General features: G+C 40.7%; 3 protein-coding genes across 5 annotated transcripts in view; 1 reads left to right on the top strand and 2 right to left on the bottom strand.

Moving 5' to 3' along the window:
- Window positions 1-3,071, top strand: part of LOC138945331 (transmembrane 9 superfamily member 2-like) — a 48,447-nt gene extending 45,376 nt beyond the window's left edge. Inside the window, exons 18-19 of one of the 3 annotated variants that reach the window (XR_011448962.1) lie at window positions 510-921; window positions 1,034-3,071. Coding sequence is in view for 1 of the 3 variants with exons in the window: in XM_070316755.1 (XP_070172856.1) it covers window positions 510-739 (230 nt within the window). In the remaining 2 variants the exon portion in view is untranslated. Of the gene's footprint in view, window positions 1-509 lie in introns of all 3 variants that reach the window. The other 2 variants (XR_011448961.1, XM_070316755.1) reach the window with 2 other exon arrangements.
- A 2,491-nt stretch (window positions 3,072-5,562) lies between these two features.
- Window positions 5,563-24,078, bottom strand: LOC138945332 (ubiquitin-associated domain-containing protein 2-like). The gene is made up of 10 exons (XM_070316757.1): window positions 23,943-24,078; window positions 23,090-23,217; window positions 22,138-22,257; window positions 19,836-19,939; window positions 13,614-13,734; window positions 13,205-13,252; window positions 11,430-11,705; window positions 10,802-10,874; window positions 10,362-10,405; window positions 5,563-9,190 (listed from the first exon to the last, which is right to left on the bottom strand). Exons 1-10 carry the CDS (start codon window positions 23,971-23,973, stop codon window positions 9,080-9,082), a joined length of 1,056 nt encoding a protein of 351 aa, XP_070172858.1. The 5' UTR covers window positions 23,974-24,078; the 3' UTR covers window positions 5,563-9,079.
- Window positions 7,030-8,829, bottom strand: LOC138946196 (uncharacterized). Its single transcript, XM_070317708.1, has 2 exons — window positions 8,821-8,829; window positions 7,030-7,821 (listed from the first exon to the last, which is right to left on the bottom strand). Exons 1-2 carry the CDS (start codon window positions 8,827-8,829, stop codon window positions 7,030-7,032), a joined length of 801 nt encoding a protein of 266 aa, XP_070173809.1.
- Window positions 24,079-24,308: the final 230 nt, after the last annotated feature.

The raw sequence follows: 24,308 nt of genomic DNA, 5'->3' as shown, positions 1-24,308 counted from the left end.
AGAGAGAGAGAGAGAGAGAGAGAGAGAGAGAGAGAGAGAGAGAGAGAGAGAGAGAGAGAGAGAGAGAGAGAGTTACTTACTCACTCAGATATGGAAGGAAAAAGGAATAGAGAGTCACAGAAACAGGCTGCTAATTCTTAGAAAACCACACAACAAATTTTAACGAAGGAAAAATCAAAGCAAAAGCTGTGAATTCTGTTACATTTTTAACCCTTTTTAAAATTCCCTTATTTATTGACTTTTGTTTATATACTTCTTAATTCTTCTTCTTCTGTGAGTCTGATCTTTTTACTCTCACGTTCACCTTTGATCAGAGTTTAGAGTGCAACACTAAATTTTGACCTACATGTACTTCAGTGAGCGTCCCCTGGTCACATCTTCACATGACATCTTAACCGTTAAAATTAGCGGATCCGGGGAACATTCCCATTAAAACTCTGTGCAAAGATATGTATTTATTGATGGATGGATTTGATTAATTGATTTATTGACTTAAAATTTGTCTGCAGGCCCTATGTGCTTTATGGGCACGTACCTGTTCGTGGAACGTATCTACTACTACCTGTCCCTGACGTCAAGCCAGGAAGAGAATGTTGTCGTGGATACCGAAAACACAGCCAATCAGGATGAAGATGACAGCAAGGAACTCCTGAGGGAGGGATCAGACCTGAGTTCATTGTCCAAGGATGGCTGGGATACGCTTCAGGACTCGACACAGTTGACTGGTCAAAGGCTGTGATTTGCTCTTGGTATTGGCTGAGGAGAAAGTAGCAGACCGAGTTTATCCGTGTGGTTGAAACAGAACTGTTACATGACATATATGTGAAATGTTTATGTAAATTGAGAATATTCTGTAAATTACAAGGTTTCGGGACTTGATCGTTCTCAAGATTCATGCCAATCCTTTGAGAAAATGTTGAGGTTTCGGGACTTGATCGTTCTCAAGATTCATGCCAATCCTTTGAGAAAATGTTGAGGTTTCGGGACTTGATCGTTCTCAAGATTCATGCCAATCCTTTGAGAAAATGTTGAGGTTTGTATTTTTAGCGATGTCGGACCATCACCTCTGTTCATGAAGATGACTTTTGGGCATGTACCAGATATGACACTCTTATGTTAATTAAAATAAGATATTCGGTAAATATCAAAGCCTCAGGATTCATTCACAAGGTTCGTGCAAATCCGTTGAGAAAATGTAGAGTTATGTGAGCAACGTCTAGCACCTCTGGTTTATTATAAGCTACATGTAATGAAGAGGTCACTGCAGGGCAGGTTTGACTATAACGGGTATGCAGTTTATTTATCTATAGACTTGATGGAGTTGTTTATTCCCACGTAATGTTACGTAGGAATGAACGAGAACGATTATTTTGGAGATTTGATTTCCACATTGTAAAACAAGTTATTTTATATTTTATTTTTTTCAACGGAACTAGTTTATGTGTATATATTGATGGAACAACCTGCATTCCTCTCTTTATTGTTCTTGTATTTTTTTTGTATTTTTTTTCATGGGGTTTCTAGAAATAAAAATTTGACTTGACTTGACTTGACTATAATGTGTAACTGCAGACGGCTTAAGTTTATTATGCCCTTCATCCCCTCTCCGCCCTCTCTGTGAAAATCAAAGAGGAAATGAGTTAACTCAAATGCCCCCCCCCCAAAAAAAAAAGTTTTGTTTTTGTTTTTTTGGAAAGAACCAACAAATTCCAAACTTGAAGCCAGATCAAAGTACATACATGTACATGTAATACAAAATGCATGGAGTTGTGGTTTGCAGTGTCTTGCAAAGTTATGTTTGTTACATGTTGTCTTCTTTTTCTTGAAAAAAATAAATGTACCTACTTGTATTTTTTCTTCTAAATTTCTGTTAGTTCTAACACATTTCCATATCAAATTGAATCTTAGGACTTTGTGGATAGTGGATGAAGGATGGGGTCAGAGTTAATCTATGAGAGATACATTTTAAAGAGCAATTTTTGGGGTTTTTCATGTATGAATCAAAACTCAAAGCAATTGGTAACCTTTAAAAAATGTTTTGTGTGACATTTGATAAATAAAACCCAGACCAAAATGGGACTTATTGATGATTTGCTACCGTATTTTACGGACAATAAGGCGCAACTTTTTTTTTCAATCTTGACCCCTGCGGCTTATTGAACGGAAGCGCCCTATGTATTGTTAAAATAGAAATCCCTGGCCAAGTTTCATCTCAGACATCAAAGAGACCGCCTCAGTACCAGTCAAACAACTTGTTATAATGCATGTTTCAGCTACTAGGTACTACCCTGGCCAAGTTTCCTCTCAAAACATCAAGAAACGCCCCATAGGTTAAACTCGGTCACTGACCCCGGTGCAGGAAGTGTTTCCGCTCTCAGATATGAAAGGGGAACCACCTCTCATAGCTAAAACTGGGTCGTTGGCCCAGGGGAAGAAGGTCAGTGTCTATAAACAAGGCCACCCAGCTATTACAATGGACATGCCTTTGATCTCGCCGCATACACAGAGCACAAATATATTTCCACTCTGTATTCTTCCTTTGATGTGCGGCTTATAGACCGGAAGCGCCTAATGTGATGTTTTTTCTCAATTTTACCCCAAAAGTGGGGGTTGCGCCCTATATAACAAGCGCCTTATAGTCCCAGTACCGTAATTGATCATTTGTTGTTCTTCAGTTATCAAATAATCCCTCATTGTGAACAGAAATGATGGTTGGTTGTTGACGTACATGTATAGAATACACTTACTGTAGTTAGACAGTGCAATATACATTTGTAGTGTACAACTACATGATATATGTTAGGTGGTTGCAACTTTTGCTTGTTTGTTTATTTGATAACGGGCATTGTACAGCTGACAGTGACAGTGAAAACCTTGTTCCAGAAGTGTTGTGTTCACTTATTTCTATTTATTACCACTTCTGTTATTCTGTTTTCTTGGGCTATGATTATTTTCTGGGGTCTCTACAGTTGAGATAACATTGTCAGTGCTTTTCCCCCTTTGTTATGGGATAACGATTATTTTTTTGTTGTTTCTTTTGTTTTGTAATAAATGATTTGTTTGGTGATGAATTGCATGAGTTCTTGTTTTGCATTTTTATGATAGATCTTTCTTTTCTTTCTTATTTGGTGTTTAACGTCGTTTTCAACCACGAAGGTTATATCGCGACAGGGAAAGGGGGGGAGATGGGATAGAGCCACTTGTTAATTGTTTCTTGTTCACAAAAGCACTAATCAAAAAATTGCTCCAGGGGCTTGCAACGTAGTACAATATATGACCTTACTGGGAGAATGCAAGTTTCCAGTACAAAGGACTTAACATTTCTTACATACTGCTTGACTAAAATCTTTACAAACATTGACTATATTCTATACAAGAAACACTTAAGGGTAAAAGGAGAAACAGAATCCGTTAGTCGCCTCTTACGACATGCTGGGGAGCATCGGGTAAATTCTTCCCCCTAACCCGCGGGGGGGTTTATGATAGATGATTTTTTTTAAATTGTTTCGTGACAATAGAATTCATATTTTCATTTTGTGTATTTTTGTTTAGCACATATCGATCAGTGTGTTGTGGCATGTATTTTTGCACTCAGATGATAGCTGCAGAGCATTAGTGAAAGAGGCTGTAATACATGTCTGTAATACACTTGAAGGGCAATTGCATGACTTTAAATTTTTCATTTTGTTGGGGGTGGGGGTCTGTTGTTTTTAGAAGGTTCACTCTTAAAGGCACAGTAAGCCTCCGTAAAGCATCACAGATACTGTCAGGCTTTTACACAAAGTACAAACACCCTTCCATTTGAACGCTCACCAAACAGGAACATCCTAGGTGCCCTACGTAAAGAGCGAGCAATTTTCAAAGAATTAATTTTGCGGATTGTGTCAGAGACAACCGGACCGTGGTCCGTTTTGGCGCGAGACCTAACTTTTAAAATATAATAAATAATAAATTGACAGCTTGTCACACAAACATTCTTTTTTCATCAAGACAAGATCAGTACAATTTGAAGTTTTGAAAGTTTGAAAAAAGAAAAGCCCGGAAGCAGGGTCACGCAAGGTCGTGGTTCTCGTACTTTACTTTTACTTTATTTGGTGTAACGTCGTTTTCAACCACGAAGGTTATATCGCGACGGGGAAAGGGAGGAGATGGGATAGAGCCTGGCACTTGTCAATTTTTTCTTGTTCACAAAAGCAAGGGTAAAAAGAGAAACAGAATCCGTTAGTCGCCTCTTACGACATGCTGGGGAGCATCGGGTAAATTCTTCCCCCTAACCCGCGGGGGGTCGACGGTTTAGTTCCTCAGAACAGTCAAATGCCATCGCTAGAGTTCTTGTGAACCACAGCCATTTGTTTCGTGCATATAGTCAGAGGTACTTAATAACGTGCTATTGCAGATAAGCTCACAGCGAGTCACATTCAAATTACTAACTGACGACTACATTGTGAAAAAGGGAAACTGGATCACACGGGTTCACGATAGCTCAGGGGTAAGATAAACCACACAAAAATAAATTCTTTGAAAATTGCTCGCTCTTTACGGAGGGCACCTAGGATGTTCCTGTTTGGTGAGCGTTCAAATGGAAGAGTGTTTGTACTGTGTGTAAAAGCCTGACAGTATCTGTGATGGTTTACGGGAGGCTTACTGTGCCTTTAATGCCATTGTAGAGCTTTTTTGCTGTTGCAGTTTTAACTGTTTGAAAGGTTTCTTTAAATTTTAAAGCCTTTTATGGTATGTTTGTTTAAATACTCACAAATTATAGAAAAACCAACCACAATTGCATGTGACAATCATCTGCCTATGTGCAGAAGATCATGCTGGTTCTGTACTGATAGGAAATGAACCGCATGTATTGAAATGGAAAGATTCGGAAAAAAAACATGTTTTGTGTTCTTATGAATAATAATGATGTCACAAAACACATGAAATCTCCTCTGCGCGCATTCACACACACACACACACACACACACACACACACTTACACATAGTTGTGTTTGCAGATGATTGCATTTGTTTAAAACACACACACACACACAAACACACAGTGACCAATGTGCTTCTAGGTCTTTGAATTGAAAGCCACCCCCCGCGGGTTAGGGGGAGTCCCATATTGGTTGGGACGAGAAAGAATTTACCCGATGCTACCCAGCATGTCGTGGGAGGCAACTAACAGATTCTGTTTCTCCTTTTACCCTTGTTAAGTGTTTCTTGTATAGAATATGGTCAGTGTTTGTAAAGATTTTGGTCAGGCGGTATGTAGGAAATGTTGGGTCCTTTGTACTGGAAACTTGCATTCTCCCAGTAAGGTCATGTGTTGTACTACGTTGCAGGCCCCTGGAGCAATTTTTTGATTGGTGCTTTTGTGAACAAGAAACAATTAACAAGTGGCTCTATCCCATCTGCCCCCTTTCCCCTATCCCATCTCCCCCCTTTCCCCGTCGCGATATAACCTTGAATGGTTGAAAACGTCGTTAAACACCAAATAAAGAAAGAAAGAATTGAAAGCCACATATACACACACATGACAGACAGACACACAGACACAGACAGAATAAGAACACATTTCTAGATCTTCCTCTTTAAAGCCGTAGCTGTGACATCAAACCAACAAAAACAAATTGTCAAAAGCAAATTAAAAAAAGTTTTTAAAAAATCACAATTTGACAAAAATGTTAATAATCTTCTACTCAATATTTCCAGTCAAACCTTTTATCATGTAAAACTTGTACCCAATGTTGTTCCCATGCCTAGATCTTCGGTCCATTGTCTGACCTGACCCCAGCTAGGCTGGGTGAAGGTTTGAAGTTTTGACACATGATCTTCGGTCCATTATCTGACCTGACCCCAGCTAGGCTGGGTGAAGGTTTGAAGTTTTGACACATGATCTTCGGTCCATTATCTGACCTGACCCCAGCTAGGCTGGGTGAAGGTTTGAAGTTTTGACACATGATCTTCGGTCCATTATCTGACCTGACCCCAGCTAGGCTGGGTGAAGGTTTGAAGTTTTGACACATGATCTTCGGTCCATTATCTGACCTGACCCCAGCTAGGCTAGGTGAAGGTTTGAAGTTTTGACACATGATCTTCGGTCCATTATCTGACCTGACCCCAGCTAGGCTGGGTGAAGGTTTGAAGTTTTGACACATGGGGATGTCTTTTGTCGCAACAATTAGTTTTTGTGACAAGGACTTTTTTTTTACCGAGATATATTTTGAATCCAGGTCGAACTGACCTACTGTCTTCAGTGTCTGAGAACAACATTGTGTACCTGTATTTTAAAAAAAAACAACCTTTCAATAAGAGATATGTTCAAATGTTTAAAAATATCTAAGGTGTTGTGAAACTATGGTACATGTAGAAACTGATGCTGCCATGAAATAGGGAAAAATACAAGGATAAAGGAGTACATGTACACAGATACAAATCACTGGATAAATCAAGCAGCCTGTGTGCAGACACACACACACACACACACACCAGGCATGAAAACTGAAAAAAAAAAAAATACTGAAAAAAAAATTCGAAGGCGCGTGGCGCCAAGTTTCGCAGGCGCGTAGCGCCAAGTTTCGCAGGTGCAAAGCGCCAAGACTTCTAGGGGGTCCGGGGGCATGCTCCCCCGGAAAATGTTTTTTCAAGGGTGCAATTTGCTGCAATCTGGGGCTATCTGAGCCTTAAAATTGGATTCAAACATGGCCCCAAAACTATTTTACTATAACTATGACTAGAAAAAAAAAAAAAAAAAAATTTAAAACAAAAAAAGGAAAAATACGGAAAATAAAAAAAAATACGGTTTATTTTTTTCAAAAATACGGAAAATACGGAGAATTTTCATGCCTGACACACACACACACACACACATTCTCATTCTGTCTTTAACTATGTGCGTGTGTCTGTCTTTCTCATACACTGTCTGCACACTCTCACAAACACACATTGAACAAATAAACATTACCAAGACTATCACACAGGCACAGGTTAGAGAAACTGACTAGGCACAGCAGTGTATTGTTCATCATAACATTTTCTGTTTCAGGTGTGTTGTGTACGGTTCTGCTGCGTTGTGCAAGGTTCCGCTGTGTTGTGTACGGTTCCGCTGTGTTGTGTACGGTTCCGCGGTGTTGTGTAAGGTTCCGCTGTGTTGTGTACGGTTCCGCTGTGTTGTGTACGGTTCCGCCGTGTTGTGTACGGTTCCGCTGTGTTGTGTACGGTTCCGCTGTGTTGTGTACGGTTCCGCCGTGTTGTGTACGGTTCTGCTGTGTTGTGTACGGTTCCGCTGTGTTGTGTACTGTTGTGTACGGTTCCGCTGTGTTGTGTACGGTTCCGCTGTGTTGTGTACGGTTCCGCTGTGTACGGTTCCGCTGTGTTGTGTACGGTTCCGCTGTGTTGTGTACGGTTCCGCTGTGTTGTGTACAGTTTCGCTGTGTAGTGTACGGTTCCGCTGTGTTGTGTACGGTTCCGCTGTGTTGTGTACAGTTTCGCTGTGTAGTGTACGGTTCCGCTGTGTAGTGTACGGTTCCGCTGTGTAGTGTACGGTTCCGCTGTTTTGTGTTCAGTTTCGCTGTGTAGTGTACGGTTCCGCTGTTTTGTGTACGGTTCCGCTGTTGTGTATGGTTCCGCTGTGTTGTGTACAGTTTCGCTGTGTAGTGTACGGTTCCGCTGTGTTGTGTACGGTTCCGCTGTGTTCCGCTGTGTTGTGTACGGTTCCGCTGTGTTGTGTACGGTTCCGCTGTGTTGTGTACGGTTCCGCTGTGTTGTGTGCGGTTCCGCCGTGTTGTGTTCGGTTCCACTGTGTTGTGTACGGTTCCGCGTAACTGGACAGTACTGTACGAATTATGCAGACAAAAAACTTGTTGGTGATCCTTTGGGGTGGTCCTCATATGCAGGTGGTTGTTATTAAGGTTGTCGCCGGGGAAGGTTCAACTGTAGTGAAAAGGCGAGAAAAAAGATCACTCGCCCTCTACTTTCAATAGATAATTCCGAAAATAACTCTGTTGGGTTGGTATGGGTTGTGGGAGAGTGACCTTTTCTTGCAAAACGGCAGACAAACAATGAAGGGACTAATCAATAGCTAGGGGGTCCGGGTGTGCCGGAAACGTGTGTGTCTCCACGTGTTTCCGGTGCACCAATCGCTAGTGATTGGTCCCTTTCATTGTTTGTCTGCCGTTTTGCAAGAAAGGGTCACTCTTCCACAACACATACAAACCTGACGGAGTTATTTCCGAAAATCATCTGTTGTTATAACCAGGTTTACATGGATTTCTTGAACCATTGCACATCTCACTTCATTCGGCTTACATTTGTTGATCTTTTCCTTTCTTTTTCATCTTTCTTACTTTCCTTTTGCCAAAATCTTGCAAACTTTTACTAAGTCACAAGATTTTACACATCAAACCTGACATCTTTAATAAAAGAAAATGGCTAAGATAACGTTAAGTGAAAATTATGAAGTCTTTTTTCCTTCATTAATACCATCCAATTCAGAAAATACTCTAAATTGCCATTGTGAAGCCATTCTGTTTCAGCAATTGGGTTGAATTTCTGTGCATAAGCATGAAAGTCTGCCTTCGATTACTTTACCGATTAAAATTGTAGTTTCTTAGAAACGAATACAATGCAACGTACACTGCACACACACGCACAATTTATTACACAAAGCATCTGTTGTGTCAGAAATATGACACTTATTTCTCAAATAATTATGCACGTACATGTAATTGTCTCCTTTGAAATGTCTTGCTGTACTTCATTTCATGACAAACACTTTTCTCCCACTAGAGTTTTTCCTCATAAAAATCAACAGTTTTCTGTGAAGATTTTCACTTTCGCCATCTTGGACGCCTCGCACCACACAGAAAAATAATTGACAACAAAATCCCCGACTCAAGTATCTCTGAAATTTTCCAGGAAACGTCTTGTGTTAGAAGTTCTAAAACACGAAATACTTTCACAAATCTTCAAGTATTTCACAGACTAACACGTTCCTCTTGAAACATCCAAACAGTCCCGACTCGTTTATCTTGCACGGTCTTCATTTCACAAAAGTCTAAGTAAAACCAGCTACTGCAGCCAGCGTAGTATGCTACGTTTCTTGCAGCAGAATGTTTGTGGCTTGGCTGATGTCATTGTTAGTTACGCTCAATGCTCGTCGCACGCTGACGTCACTGAATCCCATTTCTGTCAGGCGCTGCACCTGGAAGAACACATCAGATTAAATGTCATTTCATTGTCATACTTTAGGGCAGGGAGATAGATTAGTCAGTAGGGCCACTTGCTTAGAATGAAACCAGTTGTTACTTTCAGCGTGGGTTTGACCCCCACGTTCGGCAAGGAATTTATTTTCCAGGGTCAACTTTGTGCGGATTCTCCTTGTTGTTCGAACACCTCCCGTGTGCATGTATACACAAGCTTATGATAATAAGGTCAGTGAGAGGCTCAGGTCTTTGAAAACACGAATACATGCATACCACAAAAATTGGGTAGAGCGATTCTGTTGCTGCATGCTGTCACCAAATACAACAGACCAAATTTCCTTGAGGTACAATAAGATTTCTTGGACCATTGCACATCTCACTACATTTTGCCTTGTTTATCTTTTCCTTTCTTTTTCATCTTTCTTACTTTCGAATACCAACATTATCCTACTGCTGGCAAATGTGGGTCCACAGTGGTTCCCAGGGCTTCATTTCTGCCTCCTTAGCTGCAGGCAGGCTGAGCTATTTTTAGCATCCTTTCCACCACCGCTCTAACCAGCAGTGCTGGCTCGCTCAGAGCCATAGACTGATAAGTACCATCTTCGGGTGTAGCGCGGAAGCATTTGGGTATAACAAGCAAGCGAGCTTAGCAGTGTGCTGGCTGCAGCTGTTGGTAGCCTCTGCCTTGACTATTTTTAACTCGCACTAAAATACAGGCCAGGAACAGCCGTGCCGGTCATGGTCCCAATGGAAAGCTAGCAACAGTAAGAGCAGTACAGTGGAACCCCCCATTTAAGACCCCCCCAATTTAAGACTCCCTCCTTTGTAAGACCTTGTTTTCTCAGACTTTCTGTTCATTGCCTCTGTAAAATTACTCCCATTTTAAGACTCCCTCCTTTTTAAGACCCAATTTTCTCAGATTTATGGAGGTCTTAAAAGGGGGGTTCCACTGTATACTACCCAGGCGTGTGTGTGTGTTTAGTTGTTATCAGCCACCTGCATTTCTGCCAGAATTAAAAAGTTCTTTTACATGCAACAACCGTGACACAGGGGTGTTTGTTAGTGCTCAAAACAGTCGTGAGCTCTCACGATAAGGGTCAATTAACAAGTCTTGATTATCATTTTTATATTTTTCATTATTATAGAAACAGGATTCACAGAACAACTTACTTGGTCTTCTGATACTGTTGCAGAGGTTTGATCATGCTGGATTTCTGTAACAGACACAAAAGAAAACGATGAACTACTACTGAACTAAAACAAGCTTAGCAGGAATGAGCATGCACAATCACACGCAGAAGAGTCCAACATTAAAATACACAATTCTGTTCAACACAGTTATGGCCAACAATGTGTATCGGTTTTATTCCGAACTGCTTATCTGCCACTAGCAGCTTATCCATGGCCAAAAATTAAAAAACAAAACAAAAACAAACAATTTTGTCACTCAGACATCACTCTCGCATTTACTCGCCGAGTCAACATCAACCATGCCAAAAACCATGAAAGCATTTTGGTAAGATGCACCTTTAAGCACCGACAGGCACATATTACATGAACACAATCATCTGCACAAACACTTTTCTTTCTAGTTCTTTGGTATAACATACCTGCTACATTGTCTTGTGGTAAATTGTCTCGCCTGAGAAAATTGCCAAATATACCTGGACCATTTGCCACATTCTGAAACAAAATGCAGTTGATCACTTCAAGTTTAAATGAAAGCTAAACAAACAAAACAAAACCACACAAAAGTGAAAAGACCTATTTAAAACAAAACAATAATCATTTAATCTTTAAAAAAAAATTTAAAAAAATAAAAATAAAATGCACACACAAAAAAAAGTTTACAAAAAAAGAAAAAGACGATAGGTTGTGGAAAGGTGAGGAGTTTGTTCTCACTACACTCACAGCATGACACCAACAATAACAATCATTCTGTGCCGCAAATAAAGCAATTGGTGACGGGCGCAATGGCCTAGTGGATAAGACGCCGGCCTCCCAAGCGGAAGGTCGGTAGGTTAAGGGTGGAGATTTTTCCGATCTCCCAGGTCAACTTACGTGCAGACCTGCTAGTACCACATCCCCCTGTGAAATCGGCGTATGGCTGCCTAAATAGCGCGGTAAAAACGGCCATACATGTAAAAACCCACACTTACAAAAGCATGAGTGAACATGGGAGTTTCAGCCCATGAACGAAGACAAAGACAAGAAAAAGAATTGAGTGTGAAAATTTACCAAAGGCTGTGGTCGCATCATTTCAGCAGCAGCAGCGCCATTGTTGGCAAAAGCAGAATTTTGAAGCGCCGTCGACAGCATCTGTTCCTCCATTCGTTCTATCCGCTCCTGTCTTTGAATCTCGAGCGTTGCTCCGATCGGAGTATCCAGGGTCGGGGGCCTAGGAGACTGCAGCAGCCATCCTACTGCCTGATTGAACACCCGTGCAACACACTCTGGCACGGAGACCAGGCCCTGGATTTTCAAGAAGTTGTACTGCCATAGCAAACCTGCTATCTGCAAATAAACCAGGATCTTTAAAATAGAATGCAGGGAAATACCGAAGTACAGAAGAACCCCCCTTTTAAGACCCCTCAATTTAAGACTTCCACCATTTCAAGGCCTTGCTTGTTCAGATTGTCTGTTCATAACCACTGTAAATCAACCCCATTTTAAGACTCCCTCCTTTTTTAGACATGATTTTCTTAGATTTTTGTAATATATGGTAATAACTGCATGACATGCAAGTTTTGCTGCTTTTTTTTTAAAGACTTTGATAAGTTAGAGGCTGACTTTTGCAATGTCTATATGTGCACATAAACCCAGAGGCTCTCAAAGTAGAACCCAGCACAACGCATGCTCTGTGACACCCTGGCTTGGTCACTGACATGTAAGTTCTGCCACTTTAAAAAAAAAAAGTTTTTGATTACTGAAAGGCAGACTATTTCAACGTCTGTCCGCCATTGTTTAAATCAATTAGCACAGACCAAAAGCTTGCCCATACAGTATTTTTGAGTCACTTGAGAAAAAGTGACTCTATGTAATCGGTCAGTGTTAGTCCGTCCGGCCGGCCGTCCGTAGACACCACCTTAACGTTGGACTTTTCTCGGAAACTATCAAAGCGATCGGGCTCATATTTTGTTTAGTCGTGACCTCCAATGACCTCTACACTTTAACGATGGTTTCGTTGACCTTTGACCTTTTTCAAGGTCACAGGTCAGCGTCAAAGGAAAAATTAGACATTTTATATCTTTGACAAAGTTCATCGGATGTGATTGAAACTTTGTAGGATTATTCTTTACATCAAAGTATTTACATCTGTAGCCTTTTACGAACGTTATCAGAAAAACAAGGGAGATAACTAGCCTTTTCTGTTCGGCAACACACAACTTAACGTTGGGCTTTTCTCGGAAACTATAAAAGTGACCGGGCTCAAATTTTATGTGAACGTGACTCATTGTGTTGTGAATAGCAATTTCTTCCTGTCCATCTGATGCCTCATATAATATTCAGAACTGCGAAAGTGACTCGATCGAGCGTTTGCTCTTCTTGTTCTTATATATAATGACATCATCTCAAATTTACTGCAGAAGTTATCATACCATTTTAGTTGAGCAGAAAAATCATTTTTTGCTTATACATATTTGGTCTTGAAGTACTGTTTGGTTCTAAGCTTTATCTGGATTCGAAGTCTAAACTATTGCAGACATATAAACATACACTCCTCAACAAACTGCTTCTTGCATAATAATTAAATCGGTGAATAAAATACTTCGATCATTATGCAAGAGATTGAGATTTAAAGAGATTGAGATGAGAGAGAGAGCTAGAGAGAGAGAGAGAGAGAGAGAGAGAGAGAGAGAGAGAGAGAGAGAGAGAAAGAGAGGGAGAGAAAGAAAGACTGAGACAGAAAACTTAGATACACTGCTAGAACACAAACAGAGTGAGCAAGATAGAGATGCTAAAAGAGCATTATCCCTATAGAATCAGAATCAAACTAGAAATACGGGGCATACCACAGCACACAAAGTTACGAGTCTGTATTCTGCTGTTCCACTGGCAACCTGCAAATGTAAGAGTGCTATATTCATGTTTGTGTAATCACCATAAATGTTATCAGCCAAATACACACGCACAAACCCACATGCATGCAGACACACACACACACCAAGAGACACAATCACTTTCTCTCTATATACATATTAAGCCTTATATACACACAAGCACACAGACACAAACTCGCACACGCCAATTGAACCCATTCCAAACCAAAATGTCTGTATGAGCATCATAGATTTCTTTACCAAAGCTTTACAGAGTTAAATATATAGTTCCCTTACATGCGCTCAGAAATTTAAGTGTCAGAAAATATTTCTATCAGGATTTTTTTTTTAAATCACTTATACAAAAAGAGAAGTATCTTACCTGTAAGCCCAGTATGTACGTGAACGTTTTTCCTGTGACCGGTACACCGAGAATACTTGATGCAGCCACTCGTGGTATTAAAAGGAAGAATTGCACAAACTGTGGAAACACCATACAAAACCTGCACACACGAAAACCATGTTATGCATTTTACAGCAGCATTTCTCATCAGAGTCTGGTTGTGCTGAAGATTATTACCACAGTGGAACCTCCCTGTTAATACCTACAACAATCTTCCCCCCAAAAAAACAGGTCTTAAAGAGGAGGGAGTCTTAAAATGAGGGTAAATTTGCAGAGGTCATAAACAGAAAATCTGAGAAAACATGGTCTTAAAAGGGAGGGAGTCTTAAATTTGGGGGTCTTAAAAAGAAGGTTCCACTGTAATGTTGATTTTACTCTTCAAGTGCAGTAGAATGTGAGCAGTTTCATACCTAATACAAATCTGTGTGCGTTTACCTGGGAGAAAAACACTTGGGAATATATTGACCTCATCAATTAAATTCTGATGGGACATGTAAGCTAAAGTTACCAAGCACAAGGTAGCCTATGGGGGACATCACCTGGCCTTCCCCTCCCACCTCTGACCTTTTTTTCCAAAGAAGTAAATCAAATGAAGCAATCTAGGTACTGAGGCCCTGTCGGGATATGGGGCAGCGCCCCATTAGGGGATCCAGGTGGGCATCGTACCCCAGCCGAAATTTTGTTGTTGCATTTTAAATGTGATTTTGTGGCCTCTCCTGGGTTATAATTACAAAAAGACCGGGAACAGACTACTTCCAATTCAGTAGGGGGGCGACTATCCTCAACCCGGTGGGTCCCCAGGTGGCGGATAGGGGAACGGCCCCCAGATATGGGGGCCAGCTGCGAATATAGAATAAGCAGTCCCGGACCAACTAGCGGTGTCTCAACCAGGACGGGGTGGGTTGGCATATGGCACCGACTACCCTATAAATGCCCTACGTGTCCGATGACGGTTACACCATGCGGGTAAGAGCCGCATTAAAAGCTCTAGCCCCGGGGTGGGACCCCCGGTAAGAAATCCCCCATGTGTTCCCAGGGTTAGGTTTTTGAGCCAGGAACTAAGGGCGGGGTAACCCCGAAAGAAACCTAAGGGCTGAAGTCGGAGGATCTGGGCCAACAGGCGCACCTTAACCAACCACAGATCCACGCAAAAACGCAAAATGAAATGTCGACAGTCCGAAAAAAAGAAAGAAAAAAAAGAGTGACACTTTCATACCAGTTAAAAACCATAAAAAGACTGCGATCAGACTGCAACTTTTGTAATAGAGCCTTTTATTCGCTGTCAGAGAAATGATTCAGTGACTCGAATGTCAGACTTCCATGAGTTTTTCAACCACAAGACGCGGGTTGTATTTTTACACAAAAGAGTACTTCCGGTCAAACCAAAAGCTGAAACTGGATCGCATCTGCAGTTCAAACGAGATTTGTGAACATCGCCGCAAGTAAACAAATTATTTTTTTTATTTTGTTTTGGTCAAAATTTTGGATTGACGGAATTTCCATCACATTACTTTTTCAACTGACGCAAATCCATCTGAAGGCAATTCTCATGGGTCTTTTTCAGATTTGTATGCGCCAATGGCGCAGGACACATTGGTAAACCGAACCCAGATAGCTATTCCCTAATCCAAATCGAAATCAAACACTAACAAAAAACTTGGGTGTTGAAACTTCACAAAGAAGATGAATTCAATGTATCTAGGGACAGGTTTCACAGTCTTCAGAGTCGGGTATGTCCCTAACTTTGATATCAAATAAAATGTTTCGTTTTGTTGAGTCGTGAATTTTCACTGGTCTGTGTCGAATGTCTTCGGAATTTACATATGAACAAGAGGCGAAGCCTTCAAGGCTCACGTAAGAAATCGACAAACAGTAACACAAACTCAATCACTCCGTCACACATACACACACACACACACACACACACACACACACACACACAAACACACACACACACACAAACACACACACACAGTAAGCATAGGTGAAACTATGCAAGAAAGCGAGACCCTGGATCTGCCAAGAAGTCTCGGCCCGCTCACAATAACAATGACCGAGACTTTCAGTAATTCCTTTGCGTGACGTCTAACCCTCTTACGTCATAATGTGACGTCTTCAAATAGTTTCTATCACACACGTCGAACACTTTTGACCGAGACTGACGTAATCCATAGACTCGGAAATGTTAAAGTTTCTACCACAGACATACACACATACATACATACGCACGCACAGACAGACAAAGTTTATCATCGCATAGGCTACACTTACGTGAGCCAAAAATAAACTTTGATCGAATTTAAGTCAAGTTTGTATTCCCCACCAGCGAAAAAGGTAGGTCGGTCGTGAGAAATGAGACAGACACGATTTCCCTTTTTAGCCACATTGCAATAGACAAAGGCACCAGTACAAAAACACACAAAGAAATCCAGTTAAAAGTACATTAGAAACCAAAGAACAGAGATAGATGAACACACTTAGTTAAAAAAAACAATGAATGTGTTTATGTTTAGTCGATACAATCGCATGTGAAGTAAACGGTCTTTTTTCTAAATGTGTCTGTCTCAAAAACGTTAATTACAAATCTGTTCAGTTGGAATGGCTGTTAAAAGGTTTGGACGTAACATGCTTTTAATAAGTAGCAATTTCCATCAAATCACGATATGAAAGGGTTTTGAAAGGCTAACTACGGCTTATTCTACTTGCGCTTGGTCATTTTGTCACTCGGGCAAGGTGTCTGTCTCATTTTTTCTCACGACCGCCCTGCAGACAAATCGTCCGCTATAACCGCCATACACAGCAAATTGTCATGATGCAACCAATTTTACACTTCCTATCCGTTGTCAGGCAGATAATCAACTGGCTGACTAAAGAATTTTTCGGCATGTGTTCATTTCAGAGCACGTTATTTACTGTCTAGTAACTCGGGCAAGGTGTCTGTCTCATTTTTTCTCACGACCGCCCTGCAGACAAAATCGTCTGCTATAACCGCCATACACAGCAAATTGTCATGATTCAACCAATTTTACACTTCCTATCCGTTGTCAGGCAGATGATCAACTGGCTGACTAAAGAATTTTTCGGCATGTGTTTATTTCAGAGCACGTTATTTACTGTCTAGTCACTCGGGCAAGGTGTCTGTCTCATTTTTTCTCACGACCGTCCTGAAGACAAATCGTCTGCTATGACCGCCATACACAGCAAATTGCCATGATGCGACCAATTTTATACTTCCTATCCGTTGTCAGGCAGATGATCAACTGGCTGACTAAAGAATTTTTCGGCATGTGTTTATTTCAGAGCACGTTATTTACTGTCTGTCTCTGAAAACCTTGAATTCTCATGACCGCCCGGCACTTTGACGGTCATTTCTTACCAAATGTTAAGCAGATTCATTTGTAAAATAACAACATTCAGTGACTGTGTCTGATCAACGCCAGTGGTTTTTTTCAATCCTTGAATGCACTGCATTGTGAATGTTGTGGTCAAGTGAGAGTTTTATAGACATTGCCGTACGTTTTTCAACACTTTGATGACGTCAGACAGCAGATTGAAAACGTTCCAACTTGGAAAGAGAGCCAGTCACGATCATATAATCGTAGGGAATCAATAGTTGCTTTGTTTATTAACTTTCAAGTGCTTTTAAAAGTTTGATTTTTATCATTGTTATTGTTGCATATGTGCGTGCGTACATGCGTGCGCGCCTGTCAGTGTGGAAGAGTGTAGCCTGGTAAGTGTATCCAATTCCGACCGACTTCGGGGATACCTAAATCCGACCGATTTTCCAAGTCACTAATGATGAGGTTCACACGTCATCCCAACAGAAAGAATGCCATTCATACAAGGGCCATTCATGAACGGTTGATGACGCGACGTCACGAACCAATCGTTTCGTCACGAGAGTTAATTGCGTCATCTGCACCGCGGCGCGAAATGTGCCTTCGCCATACGTTTCTTGCAAAGGGGGAGATAATTTGATGAACAGAGTTGTGTTTCTTTTACATGGATGTTAATAAGTGTTTTTGGAAGAATAATGTTATGGTTCTGACTAAATCTCATTGTACTTTTTAATCGAAAAGGGGAAAATCTTATCGATCGTGATTAGATACCCAGTTTTTGAGAGAGTATTTAAATCCGACAACAACGCAGATAATACAAAACGCTGCACAAAATCCCAGTAAAACCATTCATTGTTTACGTTTATGACTTGAAAAAAGCATATGAACAAGGAAACATATCAGATGATGTATTATCTAGCTGTGTGTGTGTGTGTGTGTGTGTGTGAGCGTGCGGCCGAGCGTTGCGCGCACGTGTTCGTTTGTGTGTGTGTGTGTGCGTGCGTGCGTGCGTGTGTGTGTGTGTGTAAGCGTGCGCGCGAGCGTTGTGCGCACGTGTTCGTTTGTGTTAGCGTATGTGTGTGTGTGTGTGTGTGTGTGTGTGTGTGTGTGTATGTGAGTGTTAATGCGTGAGTGTTGATGCGTGCGTACTTGCATGTGTGCGTGCGAGAGGTTTTTTTTTTATGTGTGCAGAGTAGTTGTTGTAGAAAATGCAAGACAGTAAGGTTCAGTCTGTAGTGGATATACTGGGACAGCGTCCATGTACTATGCCACAGTTCAGTCTGTAGTGGATATACTGGGACAGCGTCCATGTACTATGCCACAGTTCAGTCTGTAGTGGATATACTGGGACTGCGTCCAGGTACTATGCCACGGTTCAGTCAGTAGTGGATATACTAGGACTGCGTTAAGGTACTCTGCCACAGTCTTTGATGACGTCATTTCCGTTTTTGTGATAGTTGAGGCGGACCTGTTAAGTAATTTTTGATTAAGTCGGGACTTTGATATTGCATTTGAGCCAGGTAGCTTGAAAATAAGTGAATTAGTTCGCTCATTAAAATTGTCATCAAAAACGAATATTTCATTACAGATTCAAACACTACTGCATTGTACTTCTTATCTTCTCCTGATTTAAAATATATATGTTATGTTTACTTTAAAAACGCGTTCAGAATTAAAGAAAACAGGTTGAGTATGCTTCGCGGAGATGAGTGTGATCCGTGACGGTTTTCGGGTATGGTTAGCCGAGACTATCTGAATTTAGTCTCGCCGATCGGACTGTTTTTTTTTAGTTTATCCTTCAATTTGATGCCTATAGATTGACTACATGTTTTTATATCGCTTTACGCGACTTGTTTTAAATTTCGTCAAGTTATGAAATGTATTATAAAATTTGGTACATAACATTCTAAAAATTGCAAATAACAATAACACTTTTGATTACAGATTCAAAAGTTATTGCATTGTATCCTTTGGATTTCCTGGACCCCAATGTATAAACAGATATATATGTCATGCTTAGTGTGAAAATCTGCTCAAATGAGAAAAATCGCCCGTTTTGTTCATATGCTTCGCGGAGGCAACCCGTCTCGGTCTTCTGGTTTCGGCTAGCCAAATCTCACTAGCATTGTTAATGACTCATCCCTGATTCCAATGTTGATCTTTTAGTTTCAAACCAACTTAATGTTTTATTATCACTTCACATGACTTGTTGTGTATATTTTTTTTCGCTGTCATGATGTCACCATTTAGAGGGTAGGGTTACATTTTCAGGTATTTATTCCCCAAGAATATGCAAAAAAAATTCCAAACTCGTTTTTTTCTATTGGTCAATGATTCTACTTTTTTTTTACAGTGAGAAATGGAGTGCAATTAACATTGTTACTTTTGAAGGTATGCTCATGACGTGCATCACAGCGAAATAGCAGTTCAGAAGAACGGAATTCCCATAATTAGTCCTTATTTGCTGCTTTTTTCACTGAGCTCGGAAATGATATTTTGCTTGCATTGTTATTGCTTAATTTATTAAAGCCTCTGGACAATATTCTTTGAATAAATCGTTACCCAATTCTGTTTACGTCTATCCCTTTGTTTGATAGAGTACTGTAACAAGCTATCACATTATGTCGACAAGAATGCGTCTCCATACAAGTTTTTGTCTTGATTCCATCCAGGAGGATGTCAGGCTTTAATAAAAACATTATTTCAAAGATCTCTGTCAAGATTGATTTTGTTGAAAAAAAAGGAAGTCTGTGATTGAAGATTGTGAAACCTGCCTACTGCTAATTACGCAAAGATGACATATGTTTACAATTTCAAGTGAACAGTTTCGCACTTGTAGTTTCACACAAAATAATACACTTACGGCCCGCTTGGCAATGGAGTGAAGCTGATGTCGAAATGGTGACACAAAATAAGCGCTCCCATCTCAAGCACGGTTGAAAGCACAGATACAGCCAGCAGGTATGACTGCAATGTATGCCAAGCAAAATGAACACATCTTTACAAACAAAAAACAACAATGAAAACTTGCCACTTTAAATTCCATTAAAGTTTCCCTAAAGCCCGCTACTAACTACAGCCGAACCACGCCGAACTAGTTCAGCGAACGTTCGGCAACATCATCAAATCAGGGGATTCCCTTATTTTTTGGTTCAACTGTAACCTTCGCGGTTAGCCGATACAATCCTGCAAACATTCGGCGCGTCATTGGCGAACTGACTTTTCATTGGTTGAATATTTTTGTATTTTCATCCTTGAAGAGTGACAATACTGACGGCTATAACGCTGTCAACCGATCACGAATCTTCTCACATGATATTTCTTAATCATATGACTGGTATTGCCGATACATTTCGCCGCTAGTTAGTACACCGAACCAGGCACAGTGTAACGTTCGCTGACCTAGTTCGGCTTGGTTCGGCTGTAGTTAGTAGCGGGCTTTAATGAGTTAATCATCTGATATTTTGACGGGCGCAGTGGCGTGGTGGTAAGACGTCGGCCTCCTAATCGGGAGGTCGTGAGTTCGAATCCCGGTCGCTGCCGCCTGGTGGGTTAAGAGTGGAGATTTTTCCGATCTCCCAGGTCAACTTATGTGCAGACCTGCTAGAGACTTAACCCCCTTCGTGTGTACACGCAAGCACAAGACCAAGTGCGCACGGAAAAGATCCTGTAATCCATGTCAGAGTTCGGTGGGTTATAGAAACACGAAAATACCCAGCATGCCTCCCCCGAAATCGGCGTATGCTGCCTGAATGGCGGGGTAAAAACGGTCATACACGTAACAATCCACTCGTGCTAAAGACAGGGGTGAACGTGGGAGTCTAAGCCCGTGAACAAAGAAAGAAAGAAAGAAAATCTGATATTTTGTCAGGGTGAGATGTGCTTTAGCATTTCTCTCTCTTGTCAATGACAGATCAATAGCCACAAGCTACTTAAAACAACAACAAACATTCTCAAAGGTGGATTAAAGAGTTCTTTGATTATACTTATCAAATATTATCCCTGACTGACCGAATTTTATCCTGCCAACTCTAGAACGTATCTTTGACCCTCCGAAGAAAAACAAACACTTGATTTTGCAGGCTTTACAAAGGAAGCTACTGTACTATTTTTGACATCTAAGGGACATATCAAGCCTATTTAAAAACTGTTGCCTTTTCATCAAAAAACAAACATTACATATCTTTTTGCTTTACATTTTTCATTTCATTTCATTTACTTTATTATTTGCATGCCACTGTGTTGACATGGGGGTGGGACATGGATACCATCTCTGAGTCTCCACATAAAGTTGACCAACGTCCGTCCCTGCCAGTAAGTCAAGTGCTCTACCAACTGAGCCACCCGGCCCCCAAAGTTTTAACCCCTTCACTGCCCACCCCGTATGTAATACGTGGTCATTTTCGGTTTGTCGTACACCCATAACCGTATCTCGTACGTGGGATTTGTGTCAACAGCATTGTGGGAGAAAAAAAAAGCGCGTTCAATAATTACACTCCCGCCTCGCCTGACTAGCACGAAAACCACATAATTAACCCCTTTACTACCACAGTATAACAGCATTTTGGTATTGCTGTGTGCCAGGGCAAAATTTCGCTTTCTTCGGTAGGTTCACTAATCTGTTCACTGCTCGATCATTTATTGAGATATCTCTTAGATCTTTGGTATGTGTTTTGCTTATACCCTTGGCTATTATAGGATGACATGATCATTGGACTTTGTTTGTGATTGTTATAGTAAAAATTGATATAATGACCATTTTTGTCAAAAATTAGTTTCCGGACTTACACACACACACATTGCAGCACGTAAAACCACACAAAACACTGCTAAAACTGGTGTCAAACATCAGGTACTCACATTACAGCCCATAAAAGTATTCTTCTGTGTGGTAATCCATAAATCACTTCTTGTAGAGCTTCCAGAACACTGTATCGCTTGAAAACAGGTCTACGAGTTGAGGTCCGACTTTCGGCCGCCATTGTGAATGGCGGCTGAATGCTATAGTCGGTTCTACATTTCTAACACAGTTTTCAACACGTGGTAGTAACTTATCCGAACGGTCTATGGGAAAGAACTGTGTTTAGAACCCCTACAAGTACTTGGACAGTGGTTACCTCCCATTTAGTTTTCAGAAATGTCCTGATATGCAAGTCTATACTTACAATATATTTGCGAGATCCAAAACGCCGCTCCAAGAAGCGGAAGTTGTAAATAAGCATGCAGCAGAGAGCGATGTCTTTGATGTCCAGAAAAGCCAGCTTGGACGTCAGCAGTCTCCAGTACTAAACAAAAATAAAACAAATGAATAAAAAGTAGTATATTCTGCAGAATAATCTGTATCATAAACATTTCACAGGAGTCTGCACTATCCAATGCTTTCGAATGAGTATCAATTCATAACAGTAACACTGTCTGCCTCATGGTTTTACACACAGGAAGGCTTCATGCACTAAGTTGACTAATAAAATGTCCAATCATCTTTTGGTTCTTCCTTATTCCACCCCCCCCCCCCCCCCCCCTCCATTGCAACCCCTGATTTAAATAGACATCCCCCTCTTTTCACCTTTAGACATTGGCTTTCCAGAGTTTATGTTAATTCATATATATATCCGACATTCTTAGACGCTTTCTTTTTAGGCAAAAAAAAAAAAAAATAGGTGTGGTTACGGTAACCCGACCTACCCTATTTTTAGGGGCCGACCCTTTAACTTTTTATTACATTTGTCAAAAAAAAAGAAGAAAAAAAAAGAAAACGAGTGCAGAAAACGCAATGAAAGCGAAAGCGCTCGAGTCGCACACTTATTTCCCTGTCAAGTAGGTTTAATTTGTACACATTAGAAAAAAAAGTAAAAAAAAAAAAAAGTGATTGCCTACCTTCTTACCCTATTTCTTTTGGCTATGTTACCTTAACCACAACTATTTTTTTTTGGCCTTATAATCTCATATGTTTGAGGTCTTAAAAGTATGATTCCACTGCAGTAGATTTGACTTGAAAAACAAAACAACAACAAAGCCTGCACACACACACACACACAAAATGTGTACTCTCATCATCATCACTGTTGTCAAATCGTTAAGACACAGTTTTGAACAGACTTTACATAGTAGTCCTACCTCTCCCCGTTCAATGACAAGATCATAGCTGTAAGTACAGAGGTGTCTGTACTGCTGCAGTGGGAACAGTAGAGCCAGAGACGAAGACAGTGAAACTCCCAGCAACACCTTATTCACAGGTGTCATGTCTGCAAGTACACCCAAACACACACATGAATACATTTCCTTGAGTGTGGTGCAATTTCAATCTAATTAGCCTAAACAGCCAACAAATCAAACCAGAAATCCACTTACCATTGGAGAATGTTGGCGCTTGATCAAGAAGGCCAGTTGTGTGTGTATGCGTGTGGAGAAAGATGGATAGACAGATGGACAGAGAGAAAGAGATGTCCAGAGACAAAGAGGGGGGTGGGGGGAGAGAGAGAGAGAGAGAGAGAGAGAGAGAGAGAGAGAGAGAGAGAGAGAGAGAGAGACAAGACAAAAATCTTTATTATCGAGGGTAGAGAGAGAGAGAGAGAGAGAGAGAGAGAGAGAGAGAGAGAGAGAGAGAGAGAGAGAGAGAGAGAGTTTTATTTGGAAGCATGTATACCTCCATCTCCCAGCAGGAAAAAAAAAACATACCTCAAGTCAAATAATGTAGCTTATAAATCTTAATTGAATTTCTGGATCTGGATTGTTACGTTGCAGGGCCGATAAGGCATATGCGCAACGGGGAATTTAAAATGATTTCTGCTTTCATCAATAACCGATCTATAACTTTTTAATATCGTAATACCGTGCTTCCTCAACTTAGCAACAGACTATCTGTCATTTTATCTATGCCCTCTTTTGGGCAAATGGTTTATCCGAACGAAGCGCATGGTTATTGTGCGACAAGTCGTGATACGACCTGACAAAGTGGACAAATACTTACAGAACCCAGCAGGGCCAGTTACAGACAACATATTGCGTCTTTTGAGCCAGAGTCTCGTGGTGAAAAACAGCCGAATTGTACCCACAACAATCCTACCAGACCTTCATCAGCATAGGAAACGCACCGGAAATGGTTGTCCACAAAATTAACTGGGAGATAACTGGCATAAATCATGATAAGAAACTTACTTTTAACAGGTAATACTCTTAAATTGTAGCAAATAAGAGCGAATAAAGTATGAATTATTTTGTTGAAATTTTCTGGCATGCTTCGTTACGTGCAATGTTCAATATTTGGAGTAGTGTCCGGCACTCATAAATCCTTGTTTTTGCATGAATAATTTGTTTGACTGTGGGAGTGAATTCC

Source organism: Littorina saxatilis, linkage group LG13, assembly GCF_037325665.1.
Source record: "Littorina saxatilis isolate snail1 linkage group LG13, US_GU_Lsax_2.0, whole genome shotgun sequence".
NCBI classification, from domain to species: Eukaryota; Metazoa; Mollusca; class Gastropoda; order Littorinimorpha; family Littorinidae; genus Littorina; species Littorina saxatilis.
Note: the sequence above shows the minus strand (reverse complement) of the source record. Positions and strands in the feature narration are given on the sequence as shown.